The sequence below is a fragment of the Rosa rugosa genome, chromosome 2 (assembly GCF_958449725.1).
Source record: "Rosa rugosa chromosome 2, drRosRugo1.1, whole genome shotgun sequence".
Classification (NCBI taxonomy): domain Eukaryota; kingdom Viridiplantae; phylum Streptophyta; class Magnoliopsida; order Rosales; family Rosaceae; genus Rosa; species Rosa rugosa.
In genome coordinates this window covers 58,233,670-58,258,430 of record NC_084821.1, presented here as the reverse complement: position 1 = coordinate 58,258,430, position 24,761 = coordinate 58,233,670, and the positions used below count along the sequence as shown (strand labels likewise).

Genomic DNA, 24,761 nt, shown 5'->3' with positions numbered 1-24,761 from the left:
TTTGAAAAAAGTAATGGGCTTGGGTGGTGACTTGCATGATGAAGCAGGGACAACTTGGAAGATAATTCAGGCTTGAGGTCAAGCCTGTTCTTTGAGCGGGTGGAAATGTTATGATTCTATACTTTTATATGGGCCATCATTCTTGTATGGGCCTATTTGGGCCTTATGTTTTAGGAGTCCACTACTTCTAGTTTTTTTTTTTTGCTTAAATAGCCACTAGGACTTGTAACAGGGACATTGAAGAATATTGAAGCTTTTCATTTACTTATTTCCTTTAGTTTTCTCTAGTTTCCTTCTTTTAAGATGTTATTTTCTGGTTACGATCCCGGGGATCGTAACATAGGAGGATGATTTTTCCTCTCTTTAGCTGCTATATTGTTGGTTTTTTTGGACCTCTTCCTTGGGTTTTTATTAGGAGAGTTTCTATTGGGACCTCCAAATCTGCTCACTTGACCACACTCTATTCATAAATGACATATATAACCTACTATAAAATGACTATTAAGGACAATAATTATACCAAAAATATTATATTTATTTTATGTAGACTTTCCAGTTCAATAATATTAGATTGTATTCCTTATTATTTTCCTTATCTATTTTCATTTTCCAATTTCACTACATACTCATTAAAGCATTCATATATATTTAATAAGAATTAAAAATATGATTAAGATCATGTGACATAAAAATGTATGATATATATGTTGAACGCATATTGGTGAGGGAAAACAAAATAAATCCTCTTATGATTTATGACCTAAATCTAAGTCAATCCATTATATTTGCAACAACAAAAAAATAATAAAAAAATTTAAATAATTAATCATGTGGTACAAAAAATACAGAAAAAAAATAAACATTAAAAAACGAATGATTTTTTTTTTTTTTTGCACAACTAAAATAGAAAAAAAACATAATAGTTCATGGCATTTTCTTATTGATTAGACATTATTTTTGAAACTCAAGTTTGACTAAGAAATGTATATTTAGTTAAGATTTATAGAGTGATTAAATCATTGAAATGACTAATTTTTTTTATTTTAAAGATAATAATTTGTTTGCAAATTATATGAGTGAAGTTATTTGAGGAAGTTTAGTGAGGTTTAGTGATAAATTTAGTATTTGAAAATTTGATAAGAGGTGTAAAAAGTATAGAGGTCAAGTGAGTAAATTTGGAGGTTTTTACTCTTTTATTGGTTGAAGTTTATTCACCAAAGAAAAAAAATAACTATCTCTGCTCGGATTTATAAGTTGGGCTTTTTTTCACCTAATTTATAAATTTATAAACTAGACAGAAGCCCAATCTTCTTCTTCCTCTTTAATCCCAATGGCAACCTCTCCTTCAAATCCTGCAAAAGCCCCAAATCTCCTTCAAGGTTTCAACTCTCCAAGTCCCCTCCAATTTATGGGCTTCAGCTTCGTCAATTTTATTAAAGGCCTGTGCTCAGCTGATTTAGATGAAGATGACAACAAATAGCTTGGTTTCTACTTCAGCATCACACCCGGTTTTATCATGCGCTTCCGGAGTGTTCATAGAACATTAGTTGCTAAGACATCGTGGAGGTATGCCTATTTTCGATCATTTGATCTGTCGTGTAATGCGTGATGTGCTTAAATATCGAATCACCATGCTTTTGACCTCTTTCTTGACAATTTTCCAATTTTTTTTTTTTTTTGAGGGGAATGAAAGACTAATTCATTGACTGAGCATCATTACAATCAGAGATTAATCTATCCTCCACAGATGAAGGAATACAAGAAAAGAAATCTATCTGAAAATCAGTAAACTTTGCTTCTTGGGCCAAAATGTGTGCCACCCCGTTAGCCTGTCTTCCAACCTTAACAACACGAGCTTCCAGTGCATCATGTAGCAGAGCCCGTAGATCTGCTAGCAGAAAACCAAGATCCGACAAGTCCAATGAAGAAGAAGATATAGCTGACACCAAATCCAAGCAATCTGTCTCCACAATCAAAGGTGTGAGATGATTATCTATGGCCAGCTGTACCCCCAAAACCATAGCTAAAAGCTCCGCATGTCGAGCAGATTGAGCGATTGTTATGGAATGTCGAAATCCATGAAGAAAAGAACCTTCATGGTCTCGGAACACCCCACCCAAACCCGAACGACCCGAAGCCTGATTAAAAGCTGCGTCAACATTCAATTTCACAAAACCAGTAGGAGGTTTTTTCCACTGAGGAGAAGAGCTATGAGCTGCCAATCCCGATCTGTTACTACTATGAGCTGCTTTATATTCCTCTAGCCAACCCAAGGTCATGGGAACAATCTGTGAAGCTTGTTTAAAATCTCCTTCCCAAACTTTGGCATTCCTATTTCTCCAAGTGGCCCATAAAATCATCAAGGAAGAAGCAAAAATCTGAGAGTTTGACATAGGGACTGACATGAGCCATTCTGCAACACTTGTAGGGGCCGAAATTAAAGGCAAATTAGCACCCTGAATCAAGCTAGTTGCATGGGGACAATCACGAACCGCATGAATAGGAGTCTCATTGGGTATCAAGATCAATACCACGTTCACTTAGCCTACTCCGAGTAGGAAGAATATTAGAAGCTGCTTTCCATGCGCAAATCTTCACACTACTTGGAACTGGAGCGGTCCACAACTGACGCCAAAGGGAGGCACTTGGGTTAGGTGTGGATGAATTATCATTAAGAATCCGAATCCGAGCTACATGATAAGCCGATTTAACAGAGAACTGACCTCGCTTGTCACCTCCCCAAATCCACCTGTCCTCATGATGCCGGGGACTCAGAGGAATAGAGAGTATCTTCTGAACAATATTAGCAGGAAATAATTCTGATAATAAAGTAGAATTCCACACACCTAGAGAGATGAAAAGATCTGCCACAAGTGTGACCCTATCCGTAACATAGGGCCTGAGGTCTTCATCCATTAGCCATGGGTCCAACCAAATATTGGTAGAGAAGCCATTCCCAATATGTCTTTTGATACCAGCTCTAAGGATGTCACGACCTTGCAAGATGCTCCGCCAAGCGTAGGAAGGTTGTGAACCAAGAGTAGCCTCCCAGAAATTGCCATGAGGAAAATAGAGAGCTTTGAAAAGTTTACCGATCAAGGAATCCGGACTTTGGATTAGCCTCCATCCTTGCTTTGCTAACATAGCCAAATTAAAGGCAAAGAGATGTCGGAATCCCATACCACCCATACCTTTGGGTTTACAAAGTTCATCCCAAGCCCGCCAATGCATAGCTTTCTTCTCATCCGTACTCCCCCACCAAAATTGGGCACAGAGCTGATGGAGTTCTTGAATGAGGTTAAGAGGGAGAAGGTAACAGTTCATTGTATACAGTGGGAGAGCTTGGGCCACTACTTTGATTAAAATTTCTCTACCCGCAGCACTGAGTAATTTGGACCGCCATCCTGTCAATTTTTTAGATAGGTTATCATTAATATAAGCAAAAGTATCATATTTAGACCTACCAACAAGGGTTGGAATCCCCATATATTTCTCATGTTTTTCCACCACTTGAACTCCCAAGATCTGGGCCATGCTAGCTCGCATGTGCGGTAAAACACTCCCACTAAAAACTACGTTGCTCTTCTGTAAATTCACTTGTTGCCCCGAAGCTCATTCATAGATGTTTAACACGTGCCTGATCAATGAACAATCATGAGGTGTAGCATTTGAATAGAGCATACTATCATCAGCAAACAAGAGATGACTGATTGTAGGTGCACCATCACAGATACGCAAACCCTGCCATTGACCATTAGAAGCCGCATGCGAGATAAGAGCAGACAAACCCTCTGCGCAAAGTAAGAATAAATAGGGAGACAATGGATCTCCTTGCCGCAATCCTCGTTGCGGTGTGATATAGCCCCTAGGTGTGCCATTAATGAGAAAAGAATAACGTACAGTAGAGAGACATGACATAACAAGTGTTACCCATTGTTCAGCAAACCCCATTTTGAGCATGATACGCTGCAAGAAACCCCACTCCAACCTGTCGTAGGCTTTACTGATATCCAGCTTCAGGGCTAAAAAGCCTTCTTGGCCTCGTTGCAATTTATGCATGTAATGAGCTAACTCTGATGCTACCAGAGTATTATCAGAGATAAGACGATTAGGAACAAAAGCACTCTGTTGGGGAGAAACAATATCAGACAGGAAACTCTTGAGTCTGTTAGCAATAACCCTGGAAGCTATTTTATAGATGACATTACACAAAGCAATCGGTCGGAGATGGGACATATTGGTAACCTCTTTAACTTTTGGGATAAGAGTCACAAAAGTAAAGTTCAGGTCAGGAGGAATTTCAGCTTGAGTCAACATCGAAATCACTGCATTGCTAACTTCTTGCCCAACTAAATCCCAATACTTCTGAAAGAAAAAAGGTGAGAGACCATCAGGACCTGGCGCTTTCGAAGGGTGCATCTGAAATAACGCGATCCGAACTTCCTCCAACTCATATGGAGCCAGTAAACGGGCATTCATATTTGCTGAAACCCGAGGTTCAATAGTCTGAAGAACCACATCCTGAGCTTCCAAGTCCGAAGGTTGGGAGCTAAATATACTCTGAAAATAGTCCAGAACGACTCCATCAATGCCAACTTTGGATTCTTGCCATGTCCCAGTTGCATTGAAAAGGCCCTTGATCTTGTTTTTTTGTCGTCTATGCGATGCTTTCTTGTGAAAAAAACGGGAATTCCGATCACTTGGGTCAAAAGGTTTCTGAAGAAGAACATCCAATTGAGCCCTTACTATTTCCACTTCTTCTCTTCTACTACGAAAAACAGTCCTGTCCCAGTCCAAGAGTTGAGTCCCCAAATCCTTCACTTTACGACACAGCTGTAGCATAGGTTCCCCAACATAAGGAATGCTCCAAGCCTCCTCCACTTTGGACGAAAAACCTTCATGGGCACACCACATCTCTTCAAACCGGAATTGACGCCGGAGTGTTTGTAGAACATTAGTTGCTAACACATCGTAGAGGTACCTATTTTCGATTATTTGATCTATCATGTAATTTGTGATGTGCTTAAATATCGAATCACCATGCTTGACCTCATTTTTGACAATTTTCCAATTGATCTTTCAGTTCCAACCAAAACAAAAAAAAAACAAAAAAACCTCCCCATCTTTTAATTTGGTGATGTCTTAAACTTGCCTACCTGAGTTCTAGTGGAAATCACAGTAGATATGTGAAGTCAATCTAGAAATTGCATACGTCAATCCCACCTCTCTGAATAGACTTGTTAAATACGCCGAAGACTTGGAATATGGACAACTGATATTGATTTTGAATTTTTGATTCGATTCTACCACCTTATATTATTGCTTTCGGCTACCAAAATTGAAGAAAATGCATCAACTTCCTCTGAAATTGCATGCGTCAATCCCACCTCTCTGAGTAGACTTGTTAAATACGCCGAAGACTTGGAATACGGACAATATATATTGATTTTGATTCGATCCTACCACCTTATATTATTGCTTTTGGCTACCAAAAGTCAAGAAAATGTACCAACTTCCTCTGTGGGGACTCTGGACTTGGCCGGACGGCATTAACTGATCTGGTTTGATTTGACTCTCTCCTATAGCCTCTTATAAACTACGTTATTGTGTATACATCTGCAAAAACTTGAGAAAACTTGGGTAGAATAATGGATAGCTTCTTTTTTGCTCACTGTTTGCTTTTTTGGATTTTGGCCACTTTTTATCTACAAACTATTGATTTCTGTTTCTGTTCGAGTGATGGAGTTCCTGGCAGCTTGAGATCAGCATGCATGGAGGAGGAGAGACAAGCGCTTCTCAGCTTCAGACACGATCTTGCAGATCCTTCCGGTAGGCTTTCGTCTTGGATTGGTTACGAGTGCTGTCAATGGAAAGGGATTTCATGCAACAACCTCACTGGTCATGTTGTGAAAATGGACCTCAGTAACGCATACTATTCCATTTCCTATGAGGAGTGGGAACTGTGGGATGAGGTGGCTTACAGAAGGTCTCTCTTGAGGGGTGAGATAAATCCTTCATTGCTTAGCCTGAAACATTTAAATTACCTAGACCTAAGTTGGAACGATTTTGAGCTTCCCCAATTCATAGGTCAACTTAAGAGTTTGAGGTATCTCAATCTCTCTGCATTTTCATCATATGGGGGAGTAATTCCAGAGTCTATTGGGAATTTGTCATTCTTGAAAACACTTGACCTTTCTCATAATTATTACTCTGACGAGATTCCCATTCCTCAGTTCTTTGGTCAGCTTAAAAGTTTGCAACATTTGGATCTCTCCTACACTGTTTTGAGAGAAATTCCAGAGTCTATTGGGAATTTGTCATTCTTGAAAACACTTGACCTTTCTAATAATTATTACCCTGACGAGATTCCCATTCCTCAGTTCTTTGGTCAGCTTAAAAGTTTGCAACATTTGGATCTCTCCGACACTGTTTTGAGAGAAATTCCGCCTCATCTTGGTAACCTGTCAAACTTAAGCTATCTAGACCTGAGTGAGTGCAAATTATTTCTTTGATGAGGTATTCAACTTGAATTGGCTTTCTCAACTCTCTTCCCTTAAATACCTCAATCTCCAATCGGTGGACCTTAGCAACACTGGAATGAGTTGGTTCCACGTTGTAAACAAGCTTCCCTCACTGTTAGAGTTACGTTTGTCTTCATGCCAAATTTGCGAAATTCCACTCTCAGTGCCAAAGATAAACATCGATCACATCACTTTTAATCCTTGATATGTCAAATAATGGTGAGCAGATCCTATCTTCAATTCCCAGCTGGTTGTTTAACCTTACCAGCCTCATAAAACTGAATCTAAGTCGGACTTCTTTCGGTGGTTCCATTAATTGGGAATTGGCAAGCTTCAAAGATCTGGAAGACCTCGACTTATCTAGTAGTAGCTTTGAAGGTCATATTCCCAAACTCATGGGGAATTCCACCAAGCTAAAGATCTTAAATCTTTCACACAGCAAATTTGTGGGTGCAATTCCAGAGTGTTTCCTTGGTAGTTCTGGCTGTACAAATGATAAACTAGAGCTCCTAGATCTGTCTTTTAATATGTTGGAAAGCAAATTGCCTGTTTCCTTGGGGATGCTGCATAATTTGCAGTATCTGAACCTTCAGTCCAACTCTTTTTGGGGAAAAATTCCAGAGTCTATAGGAAACTTGTCATCCTTGGAAACTCTAAACCTTAATTCAAACTCTTTTTGGGGCACAATTCCAGATTCTATAGGAAACTTGTCATCCTTGAAAACTCTAAACCTCAAGTATAATCAAATGAATGGGTCCGTTCCTGAAAGTCTGGGACAACTTTCTCAGCTAGTTCAGCTAGATCTATCTGAGAATTCCTGGGCAGGTAGTCTATTGGAATCCCATTTCAAAAATCTCACCAGCTTAGAGTCTTTTGCAGTAACCACAGATCAACCTATGTCTCTCATTTTCAATTTGTCTTATGAGTGGGTTGCTCCTTTCAAGCTCTACACAATGGACATTAGGAATAGTAGCATAGGTCCTTCATTTCCTGCTTGGCTTCAGTCCCAAACTGAACTATTGGCTGTCACCCTTTCAAATACCAACATCTCAGATTCCATACCAGAGGAATGGTTCTTGAAGTTGTCTTCCCAAATCGAATACTTGGATTTATCTTATAACCAAATCCGCGGAAGGCTTCCATTGCTACTGAAATGTCCAAATCTAAATCATATAGATTTGAGTCATAACCAATTTGAAGGTCCAGTTCCATTTTTTTCCCCTAATGTCTCCATGCCCAATCTCGAAAGCAATTTACTTTCGGGGACAATTCCCTCGAATTTGGACCAGATGATGCCCAACTTGAGAGAATTGTATCTCTCTGAGAATAAAGTGAATGGTACTATTCCAGCCTCTATGTGCAACATGACAAACTTGGCAATTCTTACATTGAGGAGAAATCAGTTGTCTGGAGAATTCCCTCAAGCATAGAGTCTGTGGAGCAATATACTGGTAGTAGATGTCGGATACAATAATCTCTCTGGTGATATTCCCAGCTCAATGGGTGTTCCAAGCTCTCTTGCTATACTGAAGCTGAACAACAACAACTTTGGGGGTAAACTCCCTTCTTTGATATTTGAGAATTGCACAGGATTGAAGAGTATCGATCTTGGAAGCAATCGATTCACTGGAAACCGACCTTCAAAAATTTCTGATGAATTGTTAATCCTACGGCTACGATCCAACTTTTTCAGTGGGCATATACGCCATGAGTTGTGCCTTCTTTCCATGCTTTATGTCTTAGACCTTGGTGACAACAACTTTTCAGGGACTATTCCCAAGTGTTTGAAGGAAATGTATTCCTTGGTTACTATGATAGTTACTTTGAGCAAATCACATTGATGTCAAAAGGAATAGAACTGACATACAACAAGACTATTTTTTTCGTGAATATCATTGATCTTTCGTCAAACAATTTAGAAGGTGAAATTCCTGAAGAAGTAAGTAGTCTCGTTGGATTGGGTACCTTGAACTTGTCAAGGAATAATTTAAGCGGACAGATTCCCTCGAAGATTGGAAACTTGCGATGGTTGGAAACCCTTGATCTCTCACATAATCATCTCTCGGGACCGATTCCTCAAAGTTTGTCTTCTTTAACTTTCTTGTCTCACTTGAATTTGTCCTACAACAACTTGGCCGGAAGAATTCCCTCGAGCACACAACTTACTACACTTGATGATTCATCAATATACGAAGGCAATCCATTATTGTGTGGGGTTCCTCTTGCAACCAAGTGCTCGGGAGATAGCACACCTGCTGCTCTGGATGGGAAAGACAACAAAGATGAAGATGACAATGAAAAGCTTGTTTTCTATGGTAGCATTAATGTACTTGGCTTTATCACAGGCTTTTGGGGTGTTTGTGGCACATTGCTTATCAAGAAATCATGGAGGTAAGCACTTTCAATTCTTTGATAACATCAAAGATAAAGTTGCATTAAGGATTGCATTGACAGTGGCTCGTTGGCATCGAAGGAGGTCTTTATTGGTTTAGTCATATACCTTCTGTTAATGTTTTATCCATATCGTGTACAAAGCTTCTTCTGCAGTTTTCCTGAATGACAAAGCTATTTCACTCTCTGTTTCCTTTTCTTGTAGTTGTTATTTCTAATTTTCTACCTTGATCACTACTTCAGTGCTTCGTGAGCCTGACTATAATAAGCCAAATATATAAGATGTGACATGTATATCGCATGTATTATGTATATATATAATTCGAGCACCAAGTCAACATTTCGCTACTACAAATTCCCTTGCCATAATATAATTAAGATGGCAATTAAGACTTCCTAGTCATTTAGATGAGACATAATCTAAAATCTAAAACGCCTATCAAGATCAAAGAGACTTTATATGCCAAGACTTTTGATATTGTACACCACCCAAACCACTATTATTTTTAGTTCTGAGACCATCATTTCCTTATAAGTTCAATTTATTCCTCTGCGGCATCTTCTTCTGCTTTACCATGCATTTTACCATGCATGATAGTGTGTATGAACTCATGATGATATCTTTCTGTAATCTGTAGTGGAAGACGATCGTCTTACGATTTGAGACCCAAGTTTCGTTATACCAACACTATTGCCCTTTCCTGTTTTGGCCTTTTCATCTCAGCAGACTACGCAACTCTGTTTGGGTGATGGTCTGATGGACTTCTAAGTTCTGACCAGTGTGAAAAAATGGGATTTCCGGAACTATATATGAAATTCATGATCAAGACTTGGAGGTTGTCTAACGAACGTACTTATTTGGGAGGTATGATTGTTGACGTAAGTAGTGCTGGAGGCCAACAATGATGGCCGACAATGGTGGCGGACAAGTTGGTGGCTGGCCGAACAAGTTAGGGGCTAATCCACTATTAGGAATATTTTTGTAATAGGACTTTATGTATCTTATGTATATATATACTCCATTCTTGGAGAAGAAATATATCATAAAATTCTCAACCTTCTCCTTCTTTCTGACTTGGTATCAGTCAGAGATCCAATTTGGACTCTCTGTTCCGTTGTGTTTTTTTGGTTCTTCCAACCCCTGTCTTCTGCAACCATCTTCTGCACTTTTTTTTCCTTTTGCAAAAAAGCTGCAGCCACTTAATTAATCTTTTTTTTTCCCTCTTTCATATCCCACCATTTAATTAATCCTTTTTCACACCCACTTACCCGTACACCACCAACTCATTCCTCACTTTCCACCCACTTTTTAAAACACCATCAGAAGACTGCAGAACATTATCGGAAACAGGGTCTGAAACGATCTCTCCGGCCGACTGGTCAGACTGATCCGGTTGACCAGTCGGTAACACATTGCCCAAAGCTTCTTCTCCAACCAGATCCCTATTTTCCCTATTTTCCGTTTCTAACTTGGATGATGGGTCGGTAGAGCTTCTATCCTCCTTTTCCAGCTCCGTTCCTAAACACTCTAACTTTGAGAACTCAGATTCCAGATTCTCATCTTGCCCATTGAACAAATCTTCATAATAATAAGACCTCTCCCCCTGACGAGGAGTCACAGGAGGCAAGAAATAACAAGCATCTTCACTGAAAGAAACATCCATGGTGACATAAAACTTTTGGGATTGTGGATGATAACATTTGTAACCTTTCTGATGAGAGCCATACCCAACAAACACACACTTAAGGGCTCTAGCATCTAATTTTGACCTTTGATTCTTATACAGGTGAACATAGGCAACACAACCAAAGACACGAGCAGGAAGGGTATTGGATGATGGGATAGAAACGTAGTTAGACAAGACCTCAAGTGGGACATGACCTTGAAGAGGGGCAGAGGGAAGGCGATTGATAAGATGAGAAGCACACAAAACGGCCTCTCCCCAAAGGTATTTAGGCATGTTAGCACTGAGTAAAAGAGACCGAGCCATATCCAGAAGGTGACGATTTTTCCGTTCAGACACCCCATTTTGCTCAGGTGTCTGTGGACAGGAAGTTTGATGGATTATGCCGTGGTGTTGGAAATATTCATGAAAAGAATGATTAACAAACTCACCCCCATTATCGGAACGAAAAACCTTAACATGAGCATCATATTGAGTACGAACAAGACTATGAAATGCTCTAAAGGCAGAGAAAACAGAATCTTTGGATTTAAGTAAAACAACCCAGGATAATCGGGTAAAGTCATCGATGAATAACACAAAATATCGCATTCCAGAAAGGGTAGAATGTTTAGAAGGACCCCACACGTCTGAATGAATTAACTCAAAAGGCATAGTACTAGAATGAAAGCTCGAAGGATAGCTAGATCTATGACTTTTAGCCAAAGCACAAGTTTCGAAATGCAAACTAGAATCACTTATTCCCAAAAACAACGAAGGCATGGACTTCTTCATAACTCTAAAGGATGGATGACCTAAACGTCTGTGCCACAACCATACCTCACTCAGCCGATCAGAACTCAATGTCAATGCCAAAGGTTGTTCTGGTGCTTGTGTTTGTCCTTCGTACATGCAATCCAAGTGAAACAGTCTCCCTCTCAGGTCTCCCTTACCAATGATCACCCGATTGCACAGATTTTGAAAAACAACATACATTGGATAAAAAGTTACTGAGCACTTATTCTGCGAGTTTAATTGAGATACAGATAAAAGATGATGAGACAACGAGGGCACATAAAGGACATCATGTAAAACAATGGATGATGTAACCTGAATAGACCCAATACCTAAGGCCGGAAAAGACGCACCATTTGCATTAGAGACACGAGATATAGAAGGAGATGACATAGACACAAAGAAAGATTTGTCGTAGGTCATATGATCAGACGCACCAGAATCAATTATCCATGTATCACTACCAGTAAAGTCAGAAACATGTAAAGCAAAACCAATTTTACCTCGAGTTTCCTTAGTCAAGGAAACATTACCCTCAGAGAGATCTTGTCCTCCAACACAGTAGAAAGCAGGTTCTGTCATCTGGTGGACTGCTGTTTGGTCTTTCTGACTTCTACTCCCTCCAGTATTGTTCCCTCCTCTCCAACCGGAATTACTGAAATTAATTTTTTTTTTTTTTATTTTTTTTTATTTTTTTTTTTCCGTCTCTCCCTCTCCTTCAGCGGTCTCACCTGCTCAATCATCACCCGAAGTATGTCCTAATCTCTCCTTGTCTAATAGTTCTTCTGTGTCAGGTAGTGTTCCTACCAAAATCTTGCCCAGTCGTTCAACCCGTGGTCAGCCTCCGAAACACTATGAACCTACTCTAAGTGCTAAGGCTAAATACCCTGTTGCTAAATATGTGTCGACCCATAGGTTATCTAAACCGTATGCAGCATTTGTGAATCAATTATCTTCTGTGTCTCTTCCTAGTAAAGTGCAGGATGCCATGAAGGATGAGAAGTGGATGAAAGCAATGACAGTCGAGATGGATGCTCTTGAGAAGAATTGTACGTGGGAGTTGGTGTCATTACCACCAGGGAAGAAGACAGTTGGTTGTCGGTGGGTGTATACAGTGAAACATAATTCGGATGGTTCAGTGGATCGGTACAAGGCAAGATTAGTGGCTAAAGGTTATACTCAGAAGTATGGAGTGGATTATGATGAGACGTTTGCACCAGTGGCCAAAATTAACACAATTCGGGTACTTCTCTCGTTAGCTGTTAATCTTGATTGGCCTTTGCAACAGTTTGATGTTAAGAATGCATTCTTGCATGGTGATCTGCATGAAGAGGTTTATATGGATTTGCCTCCTGGATATGGTACTTCCACTGGAGAGCAGGTGGTGTGCAAATTGAAGAAGTCGCTTTATGGCTTGAAGCAGTCTCCCAGAGCTTGGTTTGGCAGGTTCACCAAGTTCATGAAGAAAATTGGGTACCGACAGAGCAATTCAGATCATACCTTGTTCCTTAAACATCGGTATGGTAAAGTGACTGCCTTGATTATTTATGTTGATGACATGGTTGTGACAGGTGATGACATTGAGGAAATTCAAAGGTTACAAGGTCAGTTGTCCTCTGAATTTGAGATGAAAGATTTGGGTAATTTGAAATATTTCTTGGGAATTGAAGTTGCTCGTGGCAAGGATTGTATTGTGTTGAGTCAGAGAAAGTATGTCCTAGACTTGCTGGCAGAAACAGGTATGCTTGATTGTAAACCAGTTGCTACTCCTATCGAGCAGAACCATCAGTTAGCAGAGTATTTAGATCAAGTACCCACAAATAAAGGGAGATACCAGAGGTTAGTTGGACGGTTGATTTATTTATCCCACACGAGACCAGATTTAGCTTATGCAGTTAGTGTGGTGAGTCAGTTTATGCATAATCCTAGTAAAGCCCATATGGATGCTGTATTTCGTATCTTGCAATATTTAAAGTCTGCTCCAGGGAAGGGATTAATCTTTTCAAAATACAGTCACTTAGATGTTTCCGGATACACAGATGCAGACTGGGCAGGTAGTATTACAGATCGCAGGTCTACTTCGGGCTACTTCACATTTGTGGGTGGTAACTTGGTTACTTGGAAGAGCAAGAAACAAAAGGTGGTGGCTCGCTCTAGTGCTGAAGCAGAGTATAGAGGAATGGCCCGAGGACTTTGTGAGATGTTGTGGTTGAGAAATTTGTTGAATGATTTGGGGTTCAGACAGAAAAAGGCTATGCCGCTTTATTGTGATAACAAAGCTGCAATTGAAATTGCTCACAATCTTGTTCAGCACGATCACACGAAACATGTGGAGGTAGATCGACACTTCATTAAAGAGAAGCTGGATGGACAGATCATTTTGTTTCCCTTCGTTCCTACTGAAGAACAGTTGGCAGATATTATTACAAAGGCTCTCTCGACTAAAGCTTTTTATGACTCACTTGACAAGTTGGGCATCCGTGATCTGTATGCACCAACTTGAGGGGGAGTGTTGACGTAAGTAGTGCTGGAGGCCAACAATGATGGCCGACAATGGTGGCGGACAAGTTGGTGGCTGGCCGAACAAGTTAGGGGCTAATCCACTATTAGGAATATTTTTGTAATAGGACTTTATGTATCTTATGTATATATATACTCCATTCTTGGAGAAGAAATATATCAGAAAATTCTCAACCTTCTCCTTCTTTCTGACTATGATAAATCCTTTTTTACTTGCATTGAAACGTTTACATTACCTAGACCCAAGCTCCAATAATTTTCACGGGCCGGGATTCCCATTCCAAATTTCTCTGTGCAAAGTATTTAAGATTATAATATCAATATATATAGGGTTATGAAGCTTCTAATATAAGGATAGAAGACATAAAACATGAAAACATAACAATGGAGATGTACAAACCATAGGCTTGCACAAAGCTCCTAACAAGACAACAAATGAAGACAAACTATCAAGATACTTTTGTACTCAAATACTTATCTACTTGATTGATTTTTACTCATCAAAATCCGGCCCTTATATAAGCTTATACATCAAGCTAGCTATTAGGATAAACTTATTACGATAACTGAGAAACGATTGGACTTGCTTCAAACAAGAATTCTATAACTATTACTCAAATAGACTATTCTTTATATCTTGGAATTTCCAGATTTTTATTGTACTTGATCGAGATTACTGGAGGAACCATTTTCTTTAGTCTCCAATAGGAAATGACATGCCTTTGAGGCCCGAATTCTTGTTCAGACAAAATAAGCTATTTCTGCAATGCAATTGCCAAGCTTCTACGTTTGAACCTCTTTTTCCATCCTTAATTTAGTGCTTAGACCCTTCACTATTTAGCAGCAGATTAATAAAATACTCTAAAATAAAATAATGAATCAAAGTGATGATGGAAGAGACCATAAAGATAAGGGGAAATGCTCATTTACCCAATTTTAGCTTAAAATTTGCCCACTTGCTCCACTAACAGCTTTTTAACCCCATTTACCCAAAACACTCTAAGAGATTATTTCCCATTTACCCAATTAATTCTTTTTTTATTCTTTTTATTTATTTTTGGGACTTTTTTACGGCAACACATAATTAACTCCTCCAAGAATATCTTTTTCCCCTTAAAAATGTCCCTTGATTTCCTCCAATCGAAATCTCCAATCACTCTCCTTGATTTTCACGTTGGCTCCTTTTTTTCCTCTCCCCCAATAATCATATTATTACCCTCCAATAATCATATTATTGCCCTCCAATAATCATATTACTGTCTCCCAATAATCATATTATTACCCTCCAATAATCATATTATTGCCCTCAAGTGAATTGCATAAACTCCCAAAACCAAAATGAATACACTACAGACACAATTGATCAATTTATATGTTCAATTGTACAAGTTCACTTTTTTTTTTCTTCCCCATTTTTGGAACTCAAAGTATACCAAAAAAAAAAAAAAAAAATTGCTCTGGCCACCCAGAAATTGCTCTGGGCACCAGATCGGATTGGCCGGGAATGAAGTAACCGGCGATTGGTTTGGCCCAAAACCATAGAGCCGCTTCACCGGACGAAGACACCAGCGCGAGATCCGTGATCATCATGAACCTCGACAACCCTCTCAACGTCACCGTCTGCGCGGAGCACGCCTACTCTGCCACCGTCGCCAGATTCTCCCCCAACGGCGAGTGGATCGCGTCCGCCGACGTCTCAGGCACCGTCAGGATCTGGGGGACCCACAACGATTTCGTCCTCAAGAATGAGATGAAGGTCCTCTCGGGTCGGATCGATGACCTCCAGTGGTCCGCCTACGGAATGAGGATCGTCGCCTGCAGCGAAGGCAAAGGGAGACCTTGCGGCTGCACGGTGATGGAGGTGATGGAAGCTTTCTGGTGAAACAGAGATCTGAGGCAGAGAGAGAGAGAGAGAGATTGGGGATGATAGAGAAATAGCAGATCGAGGGAGAGTGGAGAGAGACATGGAATTAATTAATTGGATTAAGGGCAAAACTGTCAATGAGTGTTAGATTGGATAAATGAGGTTAAAAAACTCTTAGTGGAGTAAGTGAGCAATTCTTAAGCTGAAATTGGGTAAGTGGTCACGGCCCAAAAAAAAAAAAACCATCGAAATCAGAAAAAAAAAAAAAAAAACCATCAGAATTTTTCTCCGGCCACCCACACTTCCCCTGTGGACACCCATGCTGCTCCAGCACGATTCTGACCGCCTTCGTCTTCTCCAGGCCCTCTTCTCCAGTCGCTCACCTGCAGCCCATCTCCGACCGGGACGCAGCCTCATCCATGCCTGCAGGTGCCCCACGCCAGCGCTCTGCACCGTCACAGCCACCATCTCTCGACGTCTCCAGATCGGAGGAAACCGGCGATTCACCGAGATCCGACATCCTCATCTGCTCCACCGAGATCCGACATCCTCATCTGCACCACCGGCGATTCACCACCACCTGCAGCAACTGGCTCTGGCTCAGCCTGGACAACACCTCCACATCACCGGTGCCGCAGAAGCTGCTTTTCAGGACGGGCAGGGAGTCAGCGGAGTCGGAGGCGACGATAGGCATGGCATGGAGGGCCGCGACCTGTGGCTGGAGGAATCTAACGTAGCTTTTCCGGTGCCGTCAGAGCCGAGAGAGAGAGTCCGGGAGGAGAGTGATTCTGAGAGGAGAGAGATGATGAGTTTTAATTTGTTTAATGGGGGCAAAATTGTCAATGAATTTTAGATTGGGTAAATGGGGTTTAAAAACTCTTAGTGGAGTAAGTGGGCAATTTTTAAGCTAAAAATGGGTAAGTGGTCACAGCCCCTAAAGATAAAGATGACATTGGAAAGCTTGGTTACTATGTTAGCGTCACACTCGGCTTTATTCTCAGTTTTTGGGGAGTTTGTGGCACATTACTTGTAAAGCACTCATGGAGTTATGCATACTTTCAATTTTTCGATCACATAAAAGATAAAGTAGCATTGACAATTGCATTGAAGGTGGCTCGTTTCGAAGACGGTCATGGTTGGAAAAAGAAGGGAAAATAACAAATGTATGTTTGCTGCATTGATGGTGGTCGATCTGGGCCGTTTCTTGTCATTCTGGTGGCTAGTATTTATAGATTCGGGCTTTTGTTCGTTGTTCAGCATACGAGTGTGTACAATACATGCAATTTCACCTCAAGGGGATTGCACCTCACTTGGATCCCTTAAGGGAATTTCACCTCAAGGAGTTTTTCTCAAATAAATTGGGCTGCCTCTCTATCAGTCTATTCCGTAATTAAAACTGTTCTCAAAATTTTTTACCCCAGATTCCTGAAAAGTTATTGTTTCCAAGGTCTAGAATCTAAAGAGAGTTGAGATTGCACAACTGCAAGGGAATATGTCCACCTGAAATTGGAAATGGTTGTCTTCTATCATTATAATAGAATGTCCATATATGCCCGATTTCCATTTTTCTCCCACAATTTTATTTCACAAAAAAACTCCCCATTTCCCACATAGGGGATCCTAACTTTGTGTTGGAACTTCGCTATTGATCTGCAAATTCCAAAGGTAATCATGGAGAGTGATTATTTGGAGATAATCAGCTGCATCAACAATCCAATTTTAAAATGTAATTGGAAAATTTTTCCTCTGTTGAAAGAGATCAGACAAAAGACTGTTTTTTTGTTTTTTTTTTGCTGATGCTGGTTGGGAATGGTCTTTTTTGGACATTTCTCTTGGGCTTTTCCTTGGTTTTTTATTAGTTGAAGTTTATTCACCAAAAAAAAAAAAAAAAACTGGACATTTTCCTTACTGCTCCAATTTATGAGTTGGGCTTTTTTTCACCTAATTTTTTAATTTATAAACTGGAGAGAAGCCCAATCTTCTTCTTTCTCTTTAATCCCAATGGCAACCACTCCAAATCCTGCGAAAGCCCCAAATCTCCTTCAAGGTTTCAACTCTCCAAGTCCCCTCCAATTTTTGGCTTCAGCTTCGTCAATTTTACTAGAGGTCTATGCTCAGCTGATCTAGATGAAGATGACAACAAATAGCTTGATTTCTACATCAGCATCACACTCTGCTTTATCCTGCGCTTCCGGAGTGTTTGTAGAACATTAGTTGCTAACACATCGTAGAGGTACCTATTTTCGATTATTTGATCTATCATGTAATTTGTGATGTGCTTAAATATCGAATCACCATGCTTGACCTCATTTTTGACAATTTTCCAATAAATCCTTCAGTTCCAACAACAAAATAAAATAAAATAAAAATAACCTCCCCATTTTTTAATTTGGTGATGTCTTAATCTTGCCTACCCGAGTTCAAGAGGAACTCACGGTTGAGTAGAAATGTGAAGTCAATGTAGAAATTGCATACATCAATCCCACCTCCCTGAGTAGACCTGTTAAATACGCTGAAAACTTGGAATATGGACAGCATATATTGATTTTGATTCGATCCTACCACCTTATATTATTGCTTTTGGCTACCAAAAGTCAAGAAGATGCATCAGCTTCCTCTGTGGGGGCTCTGGGCTTGGCTGGACGGCATTAACTGATCTGTATTGATTTGACTCGCTCCTATAGCCTCTTATAAACCAAGTTATTGTGCATGCATCTGCATAAACTTGAGAAAACTTGGTAGAATAATGGAAAGCTTCTTTTTTGCTCACTGTTTGCACTTTTGGTTTTTGGCCACTTTTTATCTACGAACTATTGATTTCTGTTTCTGTTCGAGTGATGGAGTTCCCCGCAGTGTGAGATCAGTATGCATGGAGGAAGAGAGACAAGCGCTTCTCAGCTTCAGACACGATCTTGCAGATCCTTCCGGTAGGCTTTCTTCTTGGATTGGTTACGAGTGCTGTCAATGGAAAGGAATTTCATGCAACAACCTCACTGGTCATGTTGTGAAAATGGACCTCAGTAACGCATACTGTTCCATTTCCTATGAGGAGTGGGAACTGTGGGATGAGGTGGCTTGCAGAAGGTCTCTTTTGAGGGGTGAGATAAATCCTTCATTTCTCAGCTTGAAACATTTAGATTACCTAGACCTAAGTTGCAATGATTTCAAACTTCCTCTTTTCATAGGCCAGCTTAAAAGTTTGAGGTATCTCAATCTCTCTGCCTTTTCATCATCTGAGGGAGTGATTCCCGAGTCAATTTGTAACTTGTCATCCTTGAAAACACTTGATCTTTCTTCAATACTTTGATGGGATTCGCATTCCTAAGTTCTTTGGCCAGCTTAAAAGTTTGCAGTTTCTTGATATATCCTTTTCTTCTTTTGAAATTACCTCTAATCTTGCTAACCTATCAAACTTGATCTATCTGGACCTCTGTGGGAATTTCTGGTCAATAAAAACTTCCAAAAACTTGAATTGGTTTTCTCAACTCTCGTTCTTAAAATACCTCAATCTCCAATGTGTGGACCTTAGCAGATCTGGAGACAGTTGGCTAGTTGCTGCTAACATGCTTCCATCACTGTTAGAGCTACATGTGTCTTCCTGCGAGATTGAACATTTTCCACTCTCATTGCCAAAGATAAACATCACATCCCTTCTGATCCTTGATATGTCACAAAATCTGATCGTATCGTCGATTCCCAGCTGGTTGTTTAATCTTACCAACCTCAGAAAACTTGATCTAAGCTGAAATTTTTTCGGTGGTTCCATAGATAGGGAATTGGGAAGCCTCAAAGATCTGGAAGAGCTTGATTTATCTATTAATGGCTTCGAAGGTCAAGTTCCGAGACTCACTAGAAATCTTCCGAATAACAATTTTGTTGGGGGGCTTCAGGAGCTGTTGGATGGTTGTGTAGGATGTACAAATGATAAACTAGTGTCAGTAGATTTGTCTTTGAATAGGCTAAACTGCAAATTTCCTGCTTCACTGGGGATGCTGTAAGATTTGCAGTATCTTAACCTTGAGTCCAACACTGTTTGGGGCACAATTCCAGAGTCTATAGGAAACTTGTCATCCTTGGAAACTCTAAAGGGGGTGTATTGTATTTGGATTTGTGCAGACTTTTTTTAAATGACAGATTTTTTGAAAAGTCCACAGACTCTTTCAAAAATTGATAGATTGTTATTGATTTGCTAAAACCATTGATTTTAGCAACAGACTTTTATTGATTCATGAAAATCTATATATTTTATTATGAATGATTTCTACAGATTTTATAGCATGTACAAAATATAAAAACAAAAAACAAAACTAATGCAGCCCAAACACAAAACAAGATAATAACTCATTACTTCTTCAATGTTCAAGTATCTTCTAATAGAAATTGACTCAAAACAATGATTGTTACTCTGTCTAACTAGTTTGTTCTCATTCCTAATCTCCCAACAACATAAAGATACAATATAGATCACTTGGTGTTTATGATTAATTATTCTCATCAATTTTGTTTTCGCCGATTAACATATATCATAACAATATTGGTCAATGTCTTGATCTATAATCAATCAATTGAAATTCAATTGTTCAACATTTCTTTGAACCATAATATAAATTCAAATCGATGAGAATAATTAATAAGATAAAATTTAGTATGTCATAGCAACACTGTTCAAGGTTTTAGGGGTAGACCACAATATTTGGGTTTTAGCTAGGGTTTCATAAATCATTTTTATTGTTAATAGAGTTCAAAGTATCACAATTAAAAAACAAAGAAAATCACATTCAACAACTACAATGAACATGTTGGGTATAAAAAAAAGTTGATATCATAAAAGATTAGAGAAAAGACAAAAAATCAAGAAAGAGAGATGATGAAGGACCAATCTCTTCGCGCGAAGAGAGAAAAACTTTGATATATATATATATATATATATATATATATATATATATATATATATATATATTTTAATAAGATTTTTTTTTTTTTGAAAAGGGAGCTTTGATAGACTTTTTCAAATCTTTGGTCTGGAGGCTGGAAAATTATTGGAGTTTGATATGTATAGTTAATACTACAAAGTCCATGATTATCCATGATTTTCTAATTCCATAAGTATGAATGATATTTTGAATACCTCTGTATTTTTATTCATTTTTAAAAGTCCTAATTGAATACCCCTAGATTTTGGTGGAATTCATGAAGTCTTTAAAAATCTTAATTGAATACCTCAAGACTTTCATGGACTTCTAAAAGTCTATATTAAATACATCCAGACTTTTAAATTCCATAGATTTGTTTAAAAATTCCACTAATTCCATATACAATACACCCCCCTAAACCTTAATTCAAACTCTTTTTGGGGCACAATTCCAGATTCTATAGGAAGCTTGTCATCCTTAAAAACTCTAAACCTCAGGCATAATCATATGAATGGGTCCGTTCCTGAAAGTCTGGGACAACTCTCTCAGCTAGTTCAGCTAGATCTGTCAGAGAATTCCTGGGCAGGTAGTCTATTGGAATCCCATTTCATCTATCTCACTAGGGTAGAGTCGTTTGCAGTCAGCACAAATCAGCCTATGTCCATCATTTTCAATGCGACTTGGGTTGCTCCCTTCATTCTTAACACAATTGACATTAGGAAATGTAGCATAGATCCGTCCTTTCTTGTATGGCTTCAATCTCAAACTGAATTGCCCATCGCTAGTTCGCTACCCTTTCAAGTACTAACATCTCGGGTCCCATATCAAAGGAATGATTCTTGAAGTTTCCCCAAATCGAATATTTGGATTTATCATACAACCAAATCGCTGCAAAGCTTCCATTGCTACTGAAATGTCCAAATCTAAAGCATATAGATTTGAGTCATGAGTGTAAAGCCTCATTAGAACTAGACATCAGCATTGTCTAGTTAAGCTGATATTTTTGAGAAGTTTAGAGTTCAAATAAATACTAATACGTTGTATCTATAAACTAGTAATCGAAAATAGTTTTATATATATTGAAATCTGTTTGAATTTGAATTTCAAATGGTGTGGTTATCAATATCAATCCAATCTGATCGACAAGCAGGATAAGGAAGTTATGCAGCAGTTCCTTAATGGATGGAACTGCATAACTGTTTTGTCTGATATAAAGGATAAACAACGCCTGCATTGATCCCTGCTAGAACACCAAACCTCAATCAAATTGTCCCATTAACAATATGAGATCAAGGGTGGATCTAGGAGAAGAACAATGGAAGGAGGCAGTGGAACTAGTTAGTATCTCTACACACCCTTTGTCTTTTATTTCAATTCATATCGTATACTGCCATATATATGTGCTTATTGTGTTATAGGATTGCAGTGATTTACGCATCCTGACTTAGGATCAGAATAACATATCAGTCCTATATTTGTCATAGTTGATCTTGTTCATGTAAATTTGCAGACATTAGGATAGATATACTGTTTCAGTCCTAAATTATGATACGACTGTTATACAGCAATACTAACATGCAAATTATAGTATAACTTCTAACAATAAGTCATAACCAATTTGAAGGTCCATTTACATTTTTTCCCCCTAATGTCTCCATGCTCAATCTCGAAGGCAATTTACTTTTGGGGCCAATTCCCTCGAGTTTGGACCAGTTGATGCCTAACTTGAGAGAATTGTATCTCTCTGAGAATAAATTGAATGGTACTGTTCCAGCCACTCTGTGCAACATGACAAACTAGGCAATTCTTACATTGAGGAGAAATCAGTTGTCTGGAGAATTCCCTCAAGCATGGAGTCTGTGGAGCAATATACTGGTAGTAGATGTCGGATACAATAATCTCTCTGGTGATATTCCCAGCTCAATGGGTGTTCCAAGCTCTCTTGCTATACTGAAGCTGAGCAACAACTTTGGGGGTAAACTCCCTTCTTTGATATGAGAATTGCCCAGGATTGAAGAGTATCGATCTTGGAAGCAACCGATTCACTGGAAACCTACCTTCAAAAATTTCTGATGAATTGTTAATCCTACGGCTACGATCCAACTATTTCAGTGGGCATATACCCCATGGGTTGTGCCTTCTTCCCATTCTTCATGTCTTAGACCTTGGTGACAACAACTTTTCAGGGACTATTCCCAAGTGTTTTAATGGAATGTATTCCTTGGTTGAAAGTTTTTCCAATGTGAGTCACTATGATAGTTACGTTGAGCAAATCACATCGATGTCAAAAGGAACAGAACTGATATACAACACGACTCTATTTTTCGTCAACATCATTGATCTTTCGTCAAACAATTTAGAAGGCAAAATCCCTGAAGAAGTAAGTAGCCTCGTTGAATTGGGTACCTTGAACTTGTCAAGAAATCATTTAAGCGGACAGATTCCCTCGAAGATTGGAAATTTGCGATGGTTGGAAACTCTTGATCTCTCACATAATCAACTCTCGGGACCGATTCCTCAAAGTTTGTCTTCTTTAATCTCCTTGTCTCACTTGAATTTGTCCTATAACAACTTGGCCGGAAGAATTCCCTCGAACACACAACTTACTACACTTGATGATTCATCAATATACGAAGCCAATCCATTATTGTGTGGGGTTCCTCTTGCAACCAAGTGCTTGGGAGATAGCACACCTGCTGCTCTGGATGGGAAAGACAACAAAGATGAAGATGACAATGAAAAGCTTGGTTTCTATGGTAGCATCGTACTCGGCTTTATCATAGGCTTTTGGGGTGTTTGTGGCACATTGGTTGTCAAGAATTCATGAACAGAAGCCCTACTTATACTCCTCAAAATCGGAACCAAAAGAAAATTACGATTGAGCCCTGCGAGCACTGAGACAACTACCCGAGCAGCGGCACCTTCTCCGACGTCGTCGTCCAAAGCATGGTCTTCAGGTTCGTCAATGTAACTAAATGCCCATGTAATGAACACCACCCACAACGATAATGATGAAGACGACAACAAGTGAACAAAACGGCTTGGTTTCTATGTCAGCGTCACTCAGCTATAGATGTGTCCATACAACATTAGTTTTGAAGAAATCATAGAGGTAATATCTATTTTCGATTTAATGGAGAAGGGGACAAAAATGAAGATGACAATGGAAAGCTTGGTGTGTATGTTGGTATCTTACTTGGCTTTATCATAAGCTTATGGAATGTTTGCGGCACATTAATTGCTTGTGTATGCTTATTTTCAATTCTTTGATAAAATGAAAGATAAAGTAGCATTGGCAACTTCCTTCACAGTGGCTCGTTAGTATCCAAGGATTTAAAAATGTCAGCTTCGGTATATTTGTTTAGTCATATACATTCTGGATGTTATGTTATATGTTACGTTTCATTCTAATATATTGTACAAAGTTGCTTCTGCAGTTTTCCTCAAATGACAAAGTTCTTTCTCGTTTATTTTTCTATTACTATCCTAGCAAATATAATTATTACTTCTTGAAGATTGATGGCCCGAAATATAAATGTGACTATGTGAGCGTTTAAGATGTTGGCAAGCGTGGAATTTGAGCACCAAGACATAATTCCATGACTTCCAAGTCAACATTTTGCAACCACAAACTCCTGTAACAGCAAAGAAGACTTCCAAGTCTTTCAGTTGAGGCCCTTCTAAGTCACCGCTGCTTAGATTAGATTTGGACTACCTCTGAAGATCAAATACTTGATGCCAAGAGACTTTCATTGTGCACCACCCAAAGTCCCAAACTACTATTATATATTTTCATTCTGTTGAAAAGAAAATTGATGCTTTCTTAGCGTAAAAAGTTTATCCCAAATAGACAATCTTTATAAACCGAATTGATTGATAAAAATTGTCTATTATAAGTGCAAAAAAAAAAAAAAAAATCATCGATTCGGTTCAGTGTTAAATTTCTCTTTCTCCACTTAATTTTTCTTATTGAAATAAGAAAATATAGGCATAATTTTGCAAAAAGAAAAGTTATGAATGAACGAGTGAATAAGTAGATGGAATTGTATTAAAAAAAAAAAAAAAAAAAAGTAGACGGAGGGGCATGACTCTC

The 24,761-nt window shown here is 39.0% G+C and overlaps 2 protein-coding genes and 1 pseudogene across 2 annotated transcripts; 2 read left to right on the top strand and 1 right to left on the bottom strand.

The window, feature by feature from the left end:
* Nucleotides 1–2,508: 2,508 nt before the first annotated feature.
* On the bottom strand, nucleotides 2,509–4,914 carry LOC133731138 (uncharacterized). Its single transcript, XM_062158585.1, has 3 exons — nucleotides 3,931–4,914; nucleotides 3,684–3,741; nucleotides 2,509–3,404 (listed from the first exon to the last, which is right to left on the bottom strand). The coding sequence occupies exons 1-3, from the start codon at nucleotides 4,912–4,914 to the stop codon at nucleotides 2,509–2,511; spliced, it is 1,938 nt and encodes a 645-aa protein (XP_062014569.1).
* Nucleotides 4,915–5,447: 533 nt separating this feature from the next.
* Nucleotides 5,448–8,916, top strand: LOC133731137 (receptor-like protein EIX2; annotated as a pseudogene).
* A 9,585-nt stretch (nucleotides 8,917–18,501) lies between these two features.
* On the top strand, nucleotides 18,502–23,495 carry LOC133731136 (receptor-like protein EIX1). The gene is made up of 4 exons (XM_062158584.1): nucleotides 18,502–19,015; nucleotides 19,524–19,749; nucleotides 22,443–22,543; nucleotides 22,678–23,495. The coding sequence occupies exons 1-4, from the start codon at nucleotides 18,502–18,504 to the stop codon at nucleotides 23,493–23,495; spliced, it is 1,659 nt and encodes a 552-aa protein (XP_062014568.1).
* Nucleotides 23,496–24,761: the final 1,266 nt, after the last annotated feature.

Bases quoted from the DNA above. Each gene is read 5' to 3' on its own strand.
- LOC133731138 (XM_062158585.1), bottom strand. From the start codon at position 4,914: ATGTGGTGTGCCCATGAAGGTTTTTCGTCCAAAGTGGAGGAGGCTTGG. The intron at 3,742-3,930 runs GTAACACTTGTT...GGTCAATGGCAG, and splicing joins TGGGGTTTGCTGAACAATGG to GGTTTGCGTATCTGTGATGG. The intron at 3,405-3,683 runs GTATGCTCTATT...AAAAATTGACAG, and splicing joins TCTCTTGTTTGCTGATGATA to GATGGCGGTCCAAATTACTC.
- LOC133731136 (XM_062158584.1), top strand. From the start codon at position 18,502: ATGGAAAGCTTCTTTTTTGCTCACTGTTTGCACTTTTGGTTTTTGGCC. The intron at 19,016-19,523 runs GTAACTTGTCAT...GTGGTTCCATAG, and splicing joins AGTGATTCCCGAGTCAATTT to ATAGGGAATTGGGAAGCCTC. The intron at 19,750-22,442 runs GTAAGATTTGCA...GTACTGTTCCAG, and splicing joins CCTGCTTCACTGGGGATGCT to CCACTCTGTGCAACATGACA.